The 19,548-nt window shown below is 37.3% G+C and overlaps 2 protein-coding genes across 2 annotated transcripts; one reads left to right on the forward strand and one right to left on the reverse strand.

The window, feature by feature from the left end:
* Positions 1 to 598: 598 nt before the first annotated feature.
* LOC115980804 lies at positions 599 to 2,470 on the reverse strand. Its single transcript, XM_031103014.1, has one exon. The coding sequence runs from the start codon at positions 2,468 to 2,470 to the stop codon at positions 599 to 601; it is 1,872 nt and encodes a 623-aa protein (XP_030958874.1).
* Positions 2,471 to 9,042: 6,572 nt separating this feature from the next.
* Positions 9,043 to 12,440, forward strand: LOC115982971 (protein PLANT CADMIUM RESISTANCE 2-like). Its single transcript, XM_031105740.1, has 4 exons — positions 9,043 to 9,564; positions 9,641 to 9,712; positions 10,730 to 10,942; positions 12,094 to 12,440. Exons 1-4 carry the CDS (start codon positions 9,219 to 9,221, stop codon positions 12,177 to 12,179), a joined length of 717 nt encoding a protein of 238 aa, XP_030961600.1. The 5' UTR covers positions 9,043 to 9,218; the 3' UTR covers positions 12,180 to 12,440.
* Positions 12,441 to 19,548: the final 7,108 nt, after the last annotated feature.

Genomic DNA, 19,548 nt, shown 5'->3' on the forward strand with positions numbered 1-19,548 from the left:
GATCAGATACGTCCATCCGGATTTGGTTATAGCCCGAGAAAGCGTCCATGAAGCTTAGGAGCTGATGTCTTGCAGTTGAATCTACCAGGGTATCTATTCGTGGGAGCGGGTAGCTGTCTTTGGGGCAAGTTTTGTTGAGGTCTGTGAAGTCTACACACATCCGCCAATTCCCGTTGGCCTTTTTTACCATAACGACGTTTGCTAGCCAGTCGGGATAGTATACTTCTCTGATGAAACCTGCCCCTAGTAACTTCTGAACTTCCTCGACAATGGCCTTATCCCACTCCTGGGCGAAGGCTCGTTTCTTTTGCCGGACTGGAGGAAAAGTGGGTGACACATTCAACCTGTGGACCATGACTGATGGGTCAATACCCGGCATGTCTTCATGGTTCCAAGCGAAGACGTCTTGGTTACTTCTTAGGAAAGTCGTGATCGTTTGTCGTACCGGCCAACTGGCTAGCGTGCCGATTTTGGTCGTCCATTCGGGCCGTGCGTCGTCCAGTCTTACTTCTTCTAGCTCTTCAACTGGCTCTGCCGTTACTTTCTGCTTCCCGATACACATCGTCTGCTGTTGATCCTCCATTTCTATCATGGCTATTTAGCACTCTCGGGCAGCGACTTGATTTCCCCGCAGCTCTCCTACCCCGTACTCCGTCGGGAATTTAATCATTAGGTGGTACGTTGAAGTTACCGCCTTCCAGGAATTGAGAGTTGGTCGGCCGAGGATGGCGTTGTAGGCAGACGAGCAGTCGACTACGAGAAATGTTACTTCCCTGGTGATTTGCTGAGGATAGTCACCTGCTGTTACTGTTAGCATTATTGCGCCCAAAGGGAATATCTTTGTGCCCCCACATCCTACGAGTGGGGCATTCGTTGGGGACAATTGTTCCCTGTCAATTCTCATCTGCTGGAATGCTGGATAGTACAGGATGTTCGCTGAGCTGTCGTTGTCGACGAGTACCCGATGCATATTATAATCCCCAATCTGTAGGCTGACCACCAGCGCATCGTCATGAGGATGATGAAGTCTCCGAGCATCGTCCTCTAAAAAGTGTATGACGGGGTTACCTATTCGTGGCATCTTCGGTACGGATCCTGTGAGTTGGACGCTATGGACCGTCCTAAGGTAGGTTTTGCGGGCTTTTTTGGAAGACCCGGCTTCAACTGTGCCCCCTATTATCATCCGAATGTCCCCTATTGGTGGTCTGGGGCGCTCGTTCTCTCGTCGTGGGGTCTGTTCTTCCGGTTTGTCGGTCTTTTCCCTGCTGACGAACCTTTGTAACTTTCCCTGTCTGATCAGTGCCTCAATCTGCTGCTTCAGGTCATAGCAGTTAGCAGTGTCATGCCCGTGGTCCCGGTGAAAGCGACAATACTTGTCCCTTGGTCTTTTGTTGGGATCTCCTTTCAACTTCCCTGGGAATGTCAATGCTCCTTCATCTTTGATTTGCATCAATACTTGGTCGATTGGGGCGGTTAATGGGGTGAAATTGGTGAATCTTCCTGTGAGGGGTCTGAAGCGCCTTTCATCACGCTGATCCCCGGTTCTAGCGACCTTTTGCCCCCTATCTTGTCGCATATCCTCCTGCCTCTCCCTCTTCTTAGGTTTCTCTTCGCGGGCCAGTAGTGCATCTTCTGCATTCATATACTTAGTAGCCCTGTAGAGTACATCCACCATGGTCTTCGGGTTGTTCTTGTACAAGGAGAACAAGAACTTCCCCTTTCGTAGCCCGCTTGTAAACGCGGCTACGAGTATCTTATCGTCCGCTTCGTCGATCGAAAGGGCTTCTTTGTTGAAACGGGTTATGTAGGCTCGCAACGTCTCGTCTTCTCGCTGCTTGATGCTCATCAAGCACGCGGTGGACCTCTTGTACCGATGTCCGCCTATGAAGTGGGAGGTGAATTGGGCGCTCAACTCCTTGAAAGTATTGATGGAGTTCGGTGTCAGTCTATTGAACCAAACCCTCGTAGGTCCCTTCAGTGTGGTTGGGAACGCCCTACACATGATCTCGTCAGGTACCCCCTGAAGGTGCATCAGGGTCTTGAAGGTCTCTAGATGATCGAGGGGGTCCTTGACCCCGTCGTAACTTTCGATATGAGGCATTCGGAACTTCAATGGCAAAGGGGATGAGTTGACGGTCGTAGTGAATGGTAAGTCGATCCTGTTCACTAAATCGTCGAGGTCGGAGGATACCCGCCCCTTGAGGGCATTCATCATGACCTCCATCTGCTCCTTCATTGCCTGCATCTCCGCGACAATAGGTGGGGGGGCAAGATCCGTGAGAGACGGAAGGCTCTCGTTTTGCCGCTCCTGTCGGCTTGGGATGTTGCTGTCCTCTGGGTTCTCCTGCTCCCTTCGCTCGGCACTGTCACCTTCCTGGTTTCGTTCCTGAGGGTTAGGTCCTGCATCCCTTTGACGTAGCTGTTCCTCCAAATCATGATTCTGCTTTGTGAGTCGTTCGACTGCCGTCATGAGGGTCTAGACCTGCCTTTCCAGTGCAGTAGATCTTGGCGGTTCGTCTCCTTGGGCGTTGCTGGTGGTAGCCATTGAACGAGTGAGTACCATGCGACTCTTATGTCCGGGAGGCGGTAATCTGCCTTAAGCTCTCGCGCTTTCCCCACAGACGGCGCCAACTGATGATGCCGTGAAATCACCAGTGAGCCACACGATCCACGCTCGCTGCAACTAGCAACCTGCAAAGAAAAAGGAAGTGATCTCGCCGTGGGCACCGGTGTGGTGTCGACCAAATACCCTCCGACGATCAAGTTAGAATTGTTCTCAACTCTAGAGTGCTAGAGAGGGTGTTTTTTGCGTACCTTGATTTGTGAGGGTATTCGAGCTTTTATAGTAGAAGAAAGTCGCCATTTCTCCTTGGACTAGAAGTCTTTTCCTTATAGGACTCTTCTTCCTGAAATCCTAAACGTGATGGACAAATATTTCCTTGTAGAGTGAGTCTCTTCATTAAGGCGGATCTTCTAGAATTGCCTTTGTGTGGACATCCTGATTTTCTGGGATTCCCTTGGATTTCAAACGTGCGTATCAAGCATCTTTAAGCGAGGCTAAGCCTTGGGCCCCTGCCTAACGTCGGCCCATGACTTCGAATCCGTCAGGCCCAAAGGTTGTACAATTTCTTACCCTTCAGTAGGTAATTTTGACACACAAAAGACAAATCCTTTTATACCATAGTAGTTTCCCAGAGAAAAAGCGTTCTATAAATAAACAAAAGATGAAAGTTAGGCATAAAAATTTAAAGCAACACTACGGGTGGAATGATAATAAAATTACAAAAATTTTATTGTTTATAAAATTTACTGCGCCAGTGAACCTTTTCTCGTAAGGCTTTTTTTTTCTTTTTTTTCCTTTTGCTAGATTCTCGAGAGTTATTAATAAATAAGTATCATAATTAACAACTAGTCCTCCTACCTAAAAATTAAAAAAAAAATTAAATAGAAAAAATTAAACTAGTCTCCTATATACTTTGCAGTCATGAGAATTACGAGTTTGAAATATGATCTTTTTTTTATGCATGCTTATTAAGAATCTGGTGGTTCGAGAGGAGGTTAGATGGAAATTGTAGGAAAATGAATGAGAATTGAATAAATTTGGCGAAACTACACTATTGGTCCCTGAAGTTTACCCTATGTGCGTAATTGGTCCCTCAAGTTTGAAGCGAGCACAATTGGTCTCTTAAGTTTTAAAACTGAGTTGTATTAGTCTTGTTACTAACTGCTGTTAACGGTGTTACTTGCGTGGCTAACGGAACAATGACTTGGCATTTTTTTAAATGATGTGGCATGTTTTAAATTAAAAATTAAAAATAATAATTCCACGTTAGATGAAATTGAAAAATCATATTGACAAGATTAAAAACAAATCTTATATTTGTTTAACAAAGGCACGATGGAGATGGTAGAAACACAAATTTAAAATCATATGAACTGTTAAATAATTTCTTTTTTAAAGGCATTTAGGGTGTTCTAGATAGTAGAAACACATATTTAAAATCTTTTAGCATCACCAACAACAACAAAAGTAATTTTAACAAAGAGTTGCCGCAAAATAATTTTTTGACATCAATCAAATAGTTGTCGCATACCCAAGGGTGTCCAAGAGACTGACTAACTTGACCCACCCAAAGGATCCAATCAGATTCAAACCAGACTCAATCAAATTTGATGGTTGTGGAGGTCGATGATAGGTCTTTGCCCTCAAAACCCAACTGTAGCGAGTTGATCGATGATGACCCAAGTACAATCTGGCTAGATCTGCCAGATTCAATAAGATCTAATCTAAACTAGATCTCACCAGATATTCTCCATTATTTGTCTCTTTCTACCAAGATCTCACCCAATTGTGCCATTTTCCGTTGTTATCTCACTGGGTCTTCAGAGTTTCTGGATTCTCCTATTTCTCCCTAATCCGATCACCACCTAGTGGTTATCTGAGTTGTTCAATCTGATCTCCTTAATGGTTGGCGACAGGTATGGTTCTTCTCAGCCTGATCTGATTGCGATGGAAATTCCATTTGAGTTCTTGTGACTGTCAATCTCTCGCTTCCCCTTCTCTCTCTCTCCGTTGTGCCTTTGTTAAACAAATATCAGATTTGTTTTTAATCCAGTTGATATGATTTTTCAATTTCATCTATCGTGGAAATTTTTTTTTTTAATTTTTAATTAAAAATATGCCACATCATTAAAAAAAATGCTAAGTCATTGTTCCGTTAACCACATAAGTAACACTGTTAACAGCAGTTAGTAAAAGGACCAATACAAGTCAGGTTTAAAACTTAAGGGACTAATTGTGCTCATTTCAAACTTTAGGGACTAATTGCGCACACAGGGTAAACTTCAGGGACCAATAGTGCAGTTTCGCCAATAAATTTGAAGTAATCGTCATCTATAGCGAAATATTATGTGAGAAAAGGATATTCACGAAGCAAAGAATTAGTTTATTGTTCAAGATGTTACAAATGATAGTTACATGCACTATTTATAAGACCCAAGCTCTCTTCTATTGGCCAAGACACAAGGCTGAATCTTTTTGGCTTAGTAATAAAGCATGTGTTCTCACCAATTAACCTATGTGATTATAATGTTACATGTGTTTTAGGGTTATGTGTTTAGGTATTGTCAAACCATGCCAAATTATGTGACTTTTATTCAATTTTAGTGTGTCTTAAAGTTATAATTGAAGACCAAGTTGAAGACACGAAGTTTTCTCAAGAAAAGCTCAAGAAAAGTGCATGTTTAGCACATTTTCAGCATTTACCTCGATAGCAATCTCAAGACCTCTCGATAGCAATCTCGATACCTACTCGATTCATTGTGAAACCCAATGTCTCCTTGATAGAAGCTTGATACTACCTTGATACATCGAGCTTCATGGATAAACAAATATCAGCAATGCGAAAAGCCCTAACTTATTTGTTTGAACCCTAAATTGATATTTGTTTGAACCAGTATTTAAAGGACATTATAAGCCATCTATTACATGAGCTTTAGAGAGAGAAACACCCTGTTTATGTGGCTAGAGTTCTGTAACAAAGTTTTCTTTATTTCACCAAACTGGAAAGTTTCAAAGTAAATCTAAAAATTCCATTGGCGAAGAAGCTAAAGTCATAGAAATCACCATAAACTAGCTGCTATGAAGAAAACCTTCAAGAGGTTCTTGAAGTCAATTGGAGGTTCCAATTGTGATCTTAAGTAGAGCGTTAATATATTAGAGAGTTCAAATGTTCTAAAGCGGTAAAACATTTCTGCTGTAAGTTCATCTACTGGGATTGTAGAGTGTAAGGACAAAAGTTTTGCACTAGATCTTAAACTTCTCTTTACTATAGTGGATTACTTTTTGAGGAGGTTTCCCCCAAGTTTTTTATTGGTTTTCCTAGGTCACTTTATCTAGACTTATTTTCTACTGTAAGTTCAAATGTTCTAAAGCGGTAAAACTTTTCTACTGTAAGTTCATCTACTGGGATTGTAGAGTCTAGAGACAAAGGTTTTGCTCTAGATCTTAAACTTCTCTTTACTATAGTGGATTGCTTTTTGAGGAGGTTTCCCCCAGGTTTTTTATTGGTTTTCCTAGGTAACCTTATCTTGTCTTATTTACTATTCTGTTGTGCAAGATATTGATTTTTGTTTGTTTAACCAAAGACTATTCATAATAGATCTAATTAACAACTTGGATTTAAAACTTGTTAATTCTATCAACCGGAGTCTAAATGTGCAACTAGCTAACTAATTGAATCTACTAGTTGAAGGAAGTGAATTACAATATCACTAGTGTTAAATAGCATTAATACACTATGTTAAATATGCTATAATAGATCCAAAAGCAAAAGTATAAAGTATAGAATACCAGAACATGAGGATAACATGATTCAGCCTAACGGCTTATGTATACGGAGAAAACACTATAGGGCTACGTCTTTAATATATGAATGTAGTACAAATCCTACTTACAATAAACCATAACATGAGCATGTATAGAAGGCTAAACTAGATTAACCATACATTAACTACGATTAATAGACTTCAAATACAAGTAAGAGACTTAGCTTGCACACGTAGAAGGATTAGACTTGGACCTATGCTATTGGACTAATGTATCTCTAACACCTCCACTCAAGCTAAGGTAAAAGTTCGATGAAGCCTTGAGATTGGATAAGCTTGAAAAGATCCCTTGAATAATACCATGAAGAAACCATAAATGAAGCCATGAAGATGCCTAGAAGAAGCCACAAAGAAAGCCGAAGAATGACCTTGAAAGAGATCAGAAGGATCGAGCACTATGTAGAAAGAACCATGCACAATGAAGGAGACGTCTGAAAAATGCCGAAAAACGGCTGCATCAATGACCAAGAAAGCCTAATAGGGCCAAAGAAAGGATACATTGTAGGCTTGAAGAAGATTGGCAAAAACAACGTCATCATGAAGCACGATTTATGAGTCTTTGTGTGTAGGATGGTCCCAAAATGAATGAGAAATAGGCCATTTGGGCAATTTAAAAATTCCAAATAAAAAACAAAGCCCAAATTAGAATATACATGAAAAACTGAGCAAGATAAACCCTATTGAAAATTTTCTCCTTTGGTCTAAGTCAATGGTCAGAACACCGAGAATTCATCGATCAGGAAGTTAACGATGTCGCTCAGGTTCTAACATGGCGCTAATAGAGAAACTAAGTAAGGCATTGCGTGCACTGACATGGGGCTTACATGACGTGTTGATGTAAGCATTCATGATGATGTCATTCTAAATTCAGCGAAGGCAGTTGGCGCGTGAGGCGAAACGATGTGTGAAAGTTCATGTGAGACCTGGGAAGTGCGTGAGATTATTGCCAATCTAGAGGTGGCATGTGGAGGCATGTGTAGAGGCTACAGGCAATCGGATTTTTGGGTTTTGGTCGCCGTAGTCCGTGTAGTACGCTTGTGTGGTCGATTTCGTGAGAAAAGGTCTAGATTTGCACATCTGAAAAGGAAGAGGCACGACTTGTTTAAGAGGATTAGAGACATAGCTAGTGACGCTATGGAGGCTCTGTAGAGGCGACGAGACAAAAACGGTTGCTACTATGATAGGCCAATGAGGTCCTAATCTTAAGTCTTCAATCAAAGATTGAGTTTGCAAGCAAATAGTGCTCAAAATAATCTGAGAATTTGAAGGCTGAGGGAGCAAGCTTGACTGAGAACTTTTGCAAGAGGCCAAGAATGAAGTTTGGTTTTGATACTATGCTAAATATTAACATTGATATACCATGTTCAATATGTTATAATAAATGCGGAAGCGGTAGCATAAAATATAGAATACAAAAACACAAAGGTTATGTGATTCAGCCTAATGACCTACAACCACATAGAAAATCCTAAAGGGTTGCATCTTTAGTATATTAGTGTAGTTCAAATCCTATATTACAATGAACTATAATATGAGTATATGTAATAGACTGGATCCTAGACTAATCATTCATTAATTATAGTTAATAGACTTATAATACATGTAAGAGACTTGACTTGCACATATAGATGAATTGGGCTTGAGCCTATATTATTGGGGTAATATATATCTAAAAATTAGGATATTAAGATATTAAAATAAATATGAGATTCCTAACCACAGCCAAAACACTAGATACATTTTTAGAATTAGATGCTATGGTCTAATTGGGAGTATACTCTAATCATGTTTTGGAGGTCTAAATTTTTTTGGTACTTTTAGTTGCTTCTATTTTGCTTTCTGTAAACATCTCTTTAGTTTTGGATGAGGTTTAAGTCCAATACATCTAGTGCACTGAATCCATTAAGATGATGACATGTGTTCAAAAATAAATACATATCATTATCTTAATAAGTCTAATACAACTTGACATCAAATCCTAGCCTTACCCTTAGTTTCTGGGTAGAAATAGGATAGCATAGAAGTCACATCAATCTCATCTCATAGAAGCTACAGACGTTCTACGCCAGTTAGCCTCCGAAGTCATGTACATAAGGTAGCCACACAAAATTCTCAAAATAATTTTAGAGAAGTAATAGGCTTATTTATTGATATAAGACTGTGACCAAGAATGAAGTAGCATAATTGAATAACTTAAAGCCATGTCAGAGATATTAGAAAATTTTTACAACATGGAACTTGCAAAATGATTTGTTATAAATCACTAAAAAGATATTTCAAGTATCACCAATTACAATTATAAACACTTTATTTTACAAATTTAGTACAGTAAAATTTGTGATAATTTATTTTATTTTTTATTTTTTTTGGGGGGTGGGGGGGGGGTTTGATCTAGTGCAGAGCCATTGAGATTATGAAATTACACAAATAAAAAGAATAGTTAGGTATCAATTAGTAACATGATATTACATGTATCCACGCTCACTCTCATATGAGAGTGGCACGTGTAAGAGATTTGGTCAATAAAGTTGCTAATTATTAAAACCCACATAAAGAGGAACGATAAAAAATAAAATAAAAAGCATAGCCGGCCAGGTTGACTTGACTTGTATTTATTTTCTTTTTTCTTTTTTCTTTTTCATTGAAAGACTTGACCATTGGACTTTTAGCTACCTCGAACCGAATTTCCTACCCATATCCTGGATGGTTCTACGTAATCACACCGCAATTTACAAACATTTGCTTTAGTCCTCTTCAATCTTCACTTATAGAAGTCCTCTTCGCCCTTCTTCTGCTCAGCTCTCGCTAACATCTTAATCGACTCTCCGATCATGTATTCAACAAACTCAAATGTTTATCAACAGTACTCTCAAGCCCCAAATCTATTCGGCCAAACCACCACCACTGGTGTACCGGTGAGCTCCACAGGCCAATACTATGAAACTTCCCAGCCAGCTGCGTTTCATGTTCAGTCCTCTACAAACCCAAACTCCTATGACAAGTACTCCCACGCGCCGCTTTCTTTCGACCAAGAGGCCGCCAGTAACGGTGTCCCAGTGAGCTCCACCAGCCAATTTTATGAGGCTTCACAGCCTGCAACTCCGTTTCTTGTTCAGTCTAAAGCTCGAGTGCCTTGGTCAACTGGTCTCTGTGACTGCTTCTCGGATTACAAAAATTGTGAGTAAGAATGTTAACTAGCCTTGTGAAATGGCTTGTGTCCTTGTTTTTTTGACACACTGGATAATTTTTACAGGTTGCTTGACTATGTGGTGTCCGTGCATTACTTTTGGTCGAATTGCAGAGATTGTGGATAAAGGATCCTCATGTAAGTATGCTACTACAAGAGATTTATTTTGTCAATTGAAATTTCTCTGTTTTTTGTTCTTTTTTTTTTTTTCCTGAAGAATTTATCAGTCATTTTACTTCGAAGGGTATCTTTTTTTCTTATTTAAATTAAGGTAGTTTAAGACCAAGGATGCACGGACGCGGCTCCCAAGCCGGCGCACCCGCGTCCGACGCGGCGGGACGCGGTGACGCGGGAGGGACGCCGCAGACCGCGCGTCCGTCCCGCGTCGTGCCGCGTCACGCCACGTGGCGGATCCCGACTCGGGCCGACGCGGCCCAAATCGGGCCGACTCAGTCCGTATCGGCCGTATCGGCAAATATCGGCCGGTGACCGATACGGCCGAAACAAGCCGAAATCGGCCGTGAAAATCGCCGGAAAGGCTGAAATTCTGACCTCAGATGCGGTTCTTGCCTTATTCTTTCTTTGTTTTGTGAATCAAGTATATTAATGTGTTTTTTAAGAATATTTTAATAGTAAAAATATATAGAAAATAAAAATAAAAATATTTTTAATAATTTTTTAATCGCCGAGTCCCGCCACACCCGCACCCTACTTTTTCAAAAATTGCCGAGTCCCGCACCCGCACCCGAGTCCCGAAACGCACCCGTGCTTCATAGTTTAAGACGGTAGAAATCAATTACACTAGTTATACTACGAATTTTTTTACTCTTTTCATAACTTCTGACTTTCATATGATCTGATCAGTGTATAATAAAAGTAGCGGTAGTCATTAAATTAAGTAAAAATAATATTGTTTCAATTACAATTTATTGTGGTTAATAAATTAAGTAAAAATAATATCATTTCAGTTACAATTTATTATGGTTAATAAATTGTGGGGGTAAAAAATAAAAAACTATGAGATGATCCTACATTTTTTTTTTTCTTTTTCGAAATAGGATGATCCTAAATTGAAAAAGAATTGTGGTGGTTCATGTATGGTTGGTTGAAATAATAACTAAGACGTGTGTGGGGGCTGGGTGATTTATTTTGCAGCTTGTGGTGCTGGTGGAGCCCTTTACACACTAATTTGTTGTGTGGTTTGTTGTCCTTGCTTCTACTCGTGCTTCTATCGATCAAAAATGAGGCAACAATACACGTTGGAGAAAAGTCCTTGTGGGGATTGCTTGGTTCATTGTTGCTGTGAATCATGTGCCTTGTGCCAAGAGTATCGTGAGCTCGAAAGCCGTGGATATGACATGAAGATTGGTAAAACCACGAACCATAATGTTGTTCTTTTTATTATTATCATTATTATTACCATTATTATTATTATTATTATTATTATTATTATTAGGTTAAATACTCCAGCCTCACCAATATACTAGCTAATTTAAATTGAGGTGAAAGGAGGAAGAGTTAGAAGAGAATAGAGAGAAGTAGAGTAAAAATAGTCATTCTAGTCAACTCTACTCTACTCTCTCCCAATCAAAATTGGCCACTAAGGTTTATCAAAATGATAATTTCCAAGGATTTGGGTAAATGGCACTCTCTCCTTGAAATTTCTATAAATACAACAAATAAGTTGATGCATGCATAAATTTAATTCAGAAGAAAAGATTTCTCTAAAAAAAAATAATCCTTTATAAATGAAACTAATCCTTTATGTTTGTACAGATGAGTATGAATCACTCTATTGGTCTTTTTTATGTGTATGAATTTCTTTTTATAAAAACAAGAAGAAAAGAAAAGAATATTCATTTAGAAAAGTAACAGTATAAAAGAATATTGACTTATCTGTAATGTTTATAGAAATCTCAAGAGAATGAGTATGTAAATACAAATTTGAGTAGTGTCATATTAATAAATCTCAAATGGTTTTGTAATTCACCTTTTTACTTTATTTATTTATATTTTAGTTTTTATGTGACTATCAATTTTTATGGGACATGGTCTTATCATATAGCTTGTGTAATATGTATTTATGCATGAATGGATCTAACAATTTTATCTTGAGAAACCAAAGCAATAATGTACTAGGAATTGAAGAGTTGTTGTGTTGGAGAGGGATGGATTTCTTTGCCTTCTTGAAAACGTTCTTAGAAAGAAAAAGGAAAATTGGGGGACCTCACGTAGGACTAATCCGAGTGTGTCTGTATATATATATATATATATAGGATTTTGCTAATGTGTGCCTTAAGGACACACAATAATTTTCATTTTTGGATATATATATCTCATAGATTACCACCATTCAAATTTGTAATCTCACTTCTACCAGACAAGAGAACCGATCCATGGAAACGTGATATTTCTGAAATATGTTATATATTATAAATCAAACATGAGAATCCTGGTAGATTCCTTAAAAGTGATGGGAATCTTTATTGATAGATTTTTTAATATTGTTTTCTTTGAAGGTTGGCATGGAAATGTGGAGCGCCGTAATCGGGGTGTCACCATGGCCTCAACCGCTCCCGTGGTGGAAGGAGGCATGACCCGGTAGGGTGCATCAATATACGAGATCTACAGTTGTTGACTTAATTAAGTAGCAAATATGTATTAATACTTTTTTTAAATAAAAAAAAACAATAGCAAATATATCAAAGTGACTAATATTTATGTACTAGAGTTATGTTATTCTTATGCTTGAAACTGTGTTTTGAACGAAAAAAATCATTCCCAGCAGCATTCAAACCTAACCGAGGGTACACATGTAATTATACATTTACAAGAATATAGATGAACTCGTTTGTGATTATTTCCATCTATTATCATTACTTTTATGTAACCAGTGCTTATGCATAGAAATCATGAATTGTAGAGGTGATATTAATGTTAGTTTGGGTAATAAAACATATAGGATATTAGTTCTGTTAAGTTATGGTTTTTCACATAACATTTGTATTGGCTTTATTTCATGACAAAATGTATTGTAATTTCATTAATTTATTTCCTTATATTTTATGGGATTTGATTGTAATGAGTTTAAAATTAAGTTGGTGAAAATTGCTCAAGAAAGTGAAAATTCACGACTTGCTCGCGACTGACTCGCAAGTGGACAAGCTTCAAAAGGTCACATGAGAAACACATGCTAGAAGCTAAAGAGTCAAGTACTAGGTTGTATTTTGCCAGTTACTTGGCGACTTGGCTAACCCGCGAGTGACCCGCGAAACTCTCTGTCTGGATGTTTTTAAGTTTGACTTTTATATCCTTCACCCATACTATATTTACACTCATTACCCACAAAATTGTAAGGAGTTTATTCAAAAGAAAACCCTAGAAAGGGTTCTACAACACACCCACCATCTTAGAGAGAGCTACTCATCCTTAAGTGAGAAATCATTGTAGTCTCTTCTCGTTCCCCTTTCCCATTATCATACTTTGAGATGTGATTTGTATCCAAACACAACCAACACCTATTCAGAATGTAAAGAGTATTTGGGAGCTTTTTGGTATTTGTCAAAATAAGCTAGTGAGGCTTAGCGGATGCAATCAAGCAGTATTGCAGGATATGGGAAGCTAGTGAAGACAAAATTCTGAGAAGTCTGTTGGTAGGTAGACCTTAGAGGGCTTAAGTACATTGGGTAGATTAGGCTTAGAGGGTCTTTTTGGTATCCTTGTACTCCAACTTATTCATAAGTGGACATTTCCTCTTCGATAACACATTGTCGTGTTATCTTGGGTTTTCTATTCTTTTACTCACTGCCTTTTCCATTTTAGCATTGCACCTTTTTTTTTCATCCATGCAATTGTTGAGTACTTCAATTAATTAATTTGCTAATCACATATATTCCGCATCATGTGTGTTTAGATTAAAATTAATCAAGCTTTAATTAAGAATTGGAGGTCTAAACATGCAATAGTGTTTTACACTATTTGAGCTTTCAATTGGTATCAAAGTGAGTACACTTGTTTTGGTTTAAATACCTAAGTGTGATCTTTTACCCTTTGTGTTAATTGTCATAGACAGTGCTTTGTGTGCTTCTTTGCATGTTTTGGATGATGTTGATTGTAACATGCCATGTGTTTGTGAAAATGCCTCTATAAGTGTTTATCCACATGCTTGTGATGACATGTTACATGAATATTTAGGTCGTGTTAATATTCCAAATGTCAAACTCTTGAAGAAATAGTCTTAGAAGTTTCATGAGAATTTAAGCATGTTCATTTGTGAAAAGCATGATTTGATTGCTAAGCTCAATGAATCTAACAAATTAGTTGAAAAGTATAAGAAACTTGCTGAACATTCTTGTGAAAAGTTGAAAGAATTTGAATTTTTGAATATGGACTTGGATGCTAAACTTGTTTTGTCTAATAAACTTGTTGATGATCTTAAATGTGAAAATAAATCTCTTAAGATGCAAGCCAAGTGTTTGATTGCTGAACTAATTGCTAAAAATGAAAATGTTATATGTTGCAATCATGTTGTGAAACCCAATTTTGTGCCTATTGTGAGTTTTACCTCTAAAGATAAATTGGTGTACATACCTCCACACAAAAGAAATCAAAAAGTGAAGAGAAAGGCTCTTAAGCCAAAACCTTTGTTTAGATCTCAATATTCCATGTTGAAAAGAGAACAAAACCATGTTGCTATATCCCTCCCTAAAAAGCCTAGTATACCTAAACGCATTGTTTGTCACTATTGTGGTACTTTTGGTCATCTAAAACCTCATTGCTCTAAATTTCAAGTTCTTAAAATAATCAAAAGAAAAGAGAAACTTGAGCTTCATGGAAGTTGAGCTAAGAAAGCAAAACCAGATTTGGATGAAAATAGTATGTTGTTAAAAAAAGTGTTTAATGCTTTTAACTCATTGTCTATGTGCATCTCTAGTTATCATTCTTCCAACTCTCATCTCACTTCTCATGAGACACTCACTCCAAGCACTTGTTCCGTTTGGGTGAGGAAGGGTTCCTATGATTGAGCTTATACCTATTTGGTCCTTGATCTAATTATTTCGCTCTTTGTAGGACTCTGCATGGATTGAATGCTATATCCTCATGCATTTGTGCATCACGCATTTCTTTATATGCATTGTTTTTTGTTGTTGATCTTACTTTATTACTTTTGTCTTGTGTGAGTAAAAATCCAAAACCACATAAAAAGTGAAAAATCCAAAAAATTTAATCACTTGTGTTTTGTCATATCACATGTGAGTTTGGCATAGTACCTTCGTACTAATAGCATAGTGTATTTATGAGCTTAGCTTGTTATGTATGCACTTATATTGAATGTAAGTAAAATCTAGAAATCTATGTTTGATTGTTGTAAATAGATTTTCAAGTTTGTCATGAATGTCTAGCCAATAGTCTTGATTAATCTTGATACATGCGTAGACTTGATCTTATATATATCCTCACATTTAATTTTATGTCAAAAGGCTCTTCAAACGTCAATCTTTAAAAGGAGAAAGAGCTGAAAAAGTTTTGCTTCGAAAACTAGTTAGACTATGAAAAAATGGAGCAAAATGTATGATGCCAAAGCCAAAGGCTTATTTTTCAAAGAAATATAAAAAATTTCATGGCATCGATGCTCAATAATTGAGTTGTATTGATCAAAAAGTATGAAAAAAAAATGGAAGCCAAATGAAAAGCCTTCAATCAGTAAACACTTTGGTGATGAGTCATATGTGTTCATTTCTATAAGTGAGATAGGTCTCTTGATTTCGTGTTATGTGCATATGACTTAATTGCATTGATCATAGAAGCTTCATACTAGATTATGGACTAACTCAAACTTGATTCTCACACACAACACACAAGTCTAATATTCAATGAATTTTTATTTCATTTTTGTGATTGTACGTGTTTAAATGTGATGTGTGTATGCTTAATTGCTTGTTAATCAAACCTAAAAAGATTTTTGAGTGTTTTATTTGTTTTTGGAAGTGATTTTTGTCACTTTTGTTTTAAAAGTTTTTCTCAAAATCTCAAAATTTTTGTGTAGAAAGATTTCTTGTTTGGCAGTTTCGAGACTCATTTCGCGAGTGGATGCACTCCCATACAAGTTGCAAAAAGACTTGAGGAAATTTCAATTTCTTCACAAATTCAGGCAGAGAGTTTCGCGACTCATTCACAAGTGCTTTGCAACTCAAACCTAGCTTGTGAAAACTTGTCTTGTGCATTTGCACATTTCGCAAGTAACTCACGAGTGGCTTGTGAGTCACTAATTTGTAAAATGTGCGAAAAGTCAGTTTTAAAGGGCTTGAGTTGACAGTTTTTCAAAAACATTGTTTTTAGCTCTTCGTGACTCCCTCTCCCAAAAACTCAAAATTTCCTCAAAAACTCAACCAAACTTCTTTGGATTTCATTTCTAAGACTACTCTAAGGTATTTTCTAACACTTTACTCTTTCAATTTCTTAAATTTAGTTCTAGATTGCTTAAAACCTAGGTTTGGGTTTGTTTTGAATGGGGGTTAGGAAAATTTCTTTTTCTGCAAAATTTTTCAATTTTTTTTATTGGGCTTAGTCCCATTTGTGTTGGTGATGTTTATGTTGGCCCCATGTGGCATTTTGAACTCGTATTAAGGCATATTTTCACAAGTTCATGCATTTCATTATATATATATATATATATATATATGGTGTTAGCGTGCACGCTAGGTATTGATGAATTGTCTCTTAGGCATTTTCTCACTCATTTGGATTCCGATGAGTACCAAACTTTGGGGTTTTTCATATTTCCTCCTTAGGAACATCTTTGGTTTATTGGTTGTGCATTTTACACACCTTGCCTGACATGTGCATTTCTTATGCCTTGTTCATGCATTGCACATAATCACCTCATGTACACACCTTTGCTAGCCTTGCATGCCTTGGTCTATATCTTGTTTTTTGATCCTTAGCATGTCGTGTTTACTTTATGCTTTGTACCATTTTTTTTAAGGTGTTTTGGCTTTTGTTTAAGCTCATTTCTCATTCATGTTGCACCCCTTACAAATCTCTATCCTTGTCCTTTTCTTTCATTTCTTTCCCTCTTCTTCTTGGCCATTTTGTCTATTCATGTAAAAAGGGGGGAAAGTATACTAGAGAGTCTATTGGACTCGTGCACATTCGTAAGGGAGAAATTCCTTAGGGATGATGCATATACCAAGAGAGAAGACATTTTTTAATGAGAAAATCTTGTTTTGTTTTGTTTTACTCGATGTTTGTTTACTTTTTTTGCTTTATGGTGCTTTGAGTCTTTTGGTTCTATGCTTTTTTGTTCTCACATCATGTCTATATGTTGGACATGCATATATCCTTGTTCATCATAGGTTTTATATTTAAGTGTGAGTGAGTTCTGTCATTGTTCCCAAACTCACATTTAAGTCTAGAGTTTGTTATAGGGTGTTATTGTCATGGAATAATCAAAAGGGGAGATTGTTAAGTTATGATTTTTCACATAACATTTGTGTTGGCTTTATTCCATGACAAAAACTGTAGTAATTTCATTAAATTATTTCCTTGTATTTTGTGGGATTTAATTGCAATGGGTTTAATATTAAGTTAGTGAAGATTGCTCAAGACAGTGAAGATTCGCAACTTGCTCGCGACTGACTCACCGATGGATGACCCAAGAAAGGTCACATGAAAAGCACATGCTGGAAGCTGAAAAGTCAACTGCCAGACTGTATTTTGCGAGTCACTTCGCGACTTAGCTAACCCGCAAGTGACCTATGAAACTCTCTACCTAGATGTTTTTAAGTGTGACTCTTATATCCTTTACCCATACTATATATACCCCCATTACCCACAAAAGTGTAAGAAGACTATTCAAAAGAAAATCCTAGAAAGGTTTCTACAACACACCCACCATCTTAGAGAGAGCAACTCATCCTTAAATGAGAAATAATTGTAGTCTCTTCTTGTTCCCCTCTTCCATTGTCATACCTTAAAAGGAGATTTGTACCCAAACACAACTCACACCTATTCAAAGTGTAAAGAGTGTTTTGGAGCTTGGGAAGTATTGGGTATTTGCCAAAATAAGCTAGTTAGGTTTGGCAGATGCAATCAGGTGGTATTGTGGGATCCGAGAAGCTAGTGAAGACAAGACTCCGAGAAGTCCATTGGTAGCTGGAGCTTGGAGGGCTTAAGTACTTTGGATAGATTAGGCTTGAGGGTCTTTTTGGTATTCTTGTCCTCCAACTTATTCACTAGTGGATCATTTCGACTTGGAGGGTCGTGGAGTGGTTTTTCGCTAAGTTCTTCGGTTTCCTCTTCAATAACACATTGTCATGTTATCTTGTGTTTACTATTCTTTTACCCACGACCCTTTCCATTATAGCATTGCACTTTTTGTCCATCCATGCAATTGTGGAGTGCTTCGATTAATTAATTTGCTAATCATGTATATTCTGCATCAAGTGTGTTTAAATTAAACTTAATCAAGCCGTAATTAAGAATTAGGAGTCTAAACAAGCAATAGTATTTTACACTATTTAAGCTTTCAAGTTCGACCAGGACGTTTGGAGATATAAAAATAGTTTTTTTCTTGCAATTTTCATGATATTGGTTAGCCAATTTTCTCATTACATTGCTATTATGTATATAATTTTGAAAATCACTATTGGATACTAAGTATACAAAGGGTTACTTTGGAGTCACCACCTAGTTTTTGCAATGGTCTAGGAACCATATATATAACGTCCTTTCAAGGAAGGACCATTGATCTTACTACCAGAGTATGGATTCGGAGTTTAGATATGCTCTTGGGAAGATGTTAGGCACCCAAGATCGCCCAACCCTAAGGTAGGCCTCCCATCATTATGTCTTATCTCTTAACCTTATTAAAAACAATCTCAACACTTGTATCCTAAACTCACACACACACTAGCATGCATCTAACATACAATCATGGCATCTTTATCCCTAAACAAGCATACTTATCCATCCATAAAGCAAAAGAGAACCAAACATGCAAAAGAAACCCTAGCATTCATCTAACATGTGAAAATCCTATCATACATCTAAACAAGGCAGCAAACATATCATCCAACAACACATATCAAAAACAAGGCATTAACACATTAGAAACCCTAATCATACATCTAAGCATGTTTTATCATATCATCAAAATAAAACCAAAACACAAATGCATGGACATTTCTAATGCATTACTTACCCTTTACTTACCTCTCAGCAACAAAGCACCTATGGCATTGATGAATGGGAGTGTGAATGAATGGCATGGTATCAAAACAAAAGAAAACCCTAATCTAACATGTGATAGCAAACAAGCATGTGAGGCAGAGGTACAATCACGTATAAGCATGTGAACGGGAACAAGACATGTGAAACAAACCAAACAAACAACATAAAGAATCTAGAATAGGGTTTCTGGGCAAACAACTGCGTATACAACTAGGAGCCTGTGTATGCAGGGTTTAACCTGCATACATATGCTCATGGCATGCGTGCGTGGGACTTACTCAAAACCCTAACCTAGAAACAAACAAGGAAGAAAATAAAGCATGAACTAAAACCCTAATTCTAACGAACAAACATACATTTTAAGCACCCCAAAACTTAATCCTAACCTAGAGAAGCATAATTAAAACATGATTTAACAAACAAACAAAGAAAACAGAAAGATTTAAAGATAGAAAAGAAAGAAAAGAAGTTAAATAGGAATACCTCACAAAAAGCTTTCCAAATTTGATTTTGACCATTCTCCTTAGTCAAATCTATCTCAATTCAATAAAATAGTGAATAACAACGTTAAACTAAAAGGATTGGGGCCAGAAAAGGTCCCAATAAAAAAACATTGACTCAAGGGTGTTTTGTGAAAAACTCCCTTTTGATTTACTATTTTCTATTAAATCCTAAGTTTTTTCCGTGAGATTTCTATGTATTTTGAAAATATACCATATAAGGCTTTTTATATTTGAAAAATA

The sequence above is a fragment of the Quercus lobata genome, chromosome 3 (assembly GCF_001633185.2).
Source record: "Quercus lobata isolate SW786 chromosome 3, ValleyOak3.0 Primary Assembly, whole genome shotgun sequence".
Lineage (NCBI taxonomy): Eukaryota > Viridiplantae > Streptophyta > Magnoliopsida > Fagales > Fagaceae > Quercus > Quercus lobata.

Bases quoted from the DNA above. Each gene is read 5' to 3' on its own strand.
- LOC115980804 (XM_031103014.1), bottom strand. From the start codon at position 2,470: ATGACGGCAGTCGAACGACTCACAAAGCAGAATCATGATTTGGAGGAA.
- LOC115982971 (XM_031105740.1), top strand. From the start codon at position 9,219: ATGTATTCAACAAACTCAAATGTTTATCAACAGTACTCTCAAGCCCCA. The intron at 9,713-10,729 runs GTAAGTATGCTA...TTTATTTTGCAG, and splicing joins TGTGGATAAAGGATCCTCAT to CTTGTGGTGCTGGTGGAGCC. The intron at 10,943-12,093 runs GTAAAACCACGA...TTTTCTTTGAAG, and splicing joins TGGATATGACATGAAGATTG to GTTGGCATGGAAATGTGGAG.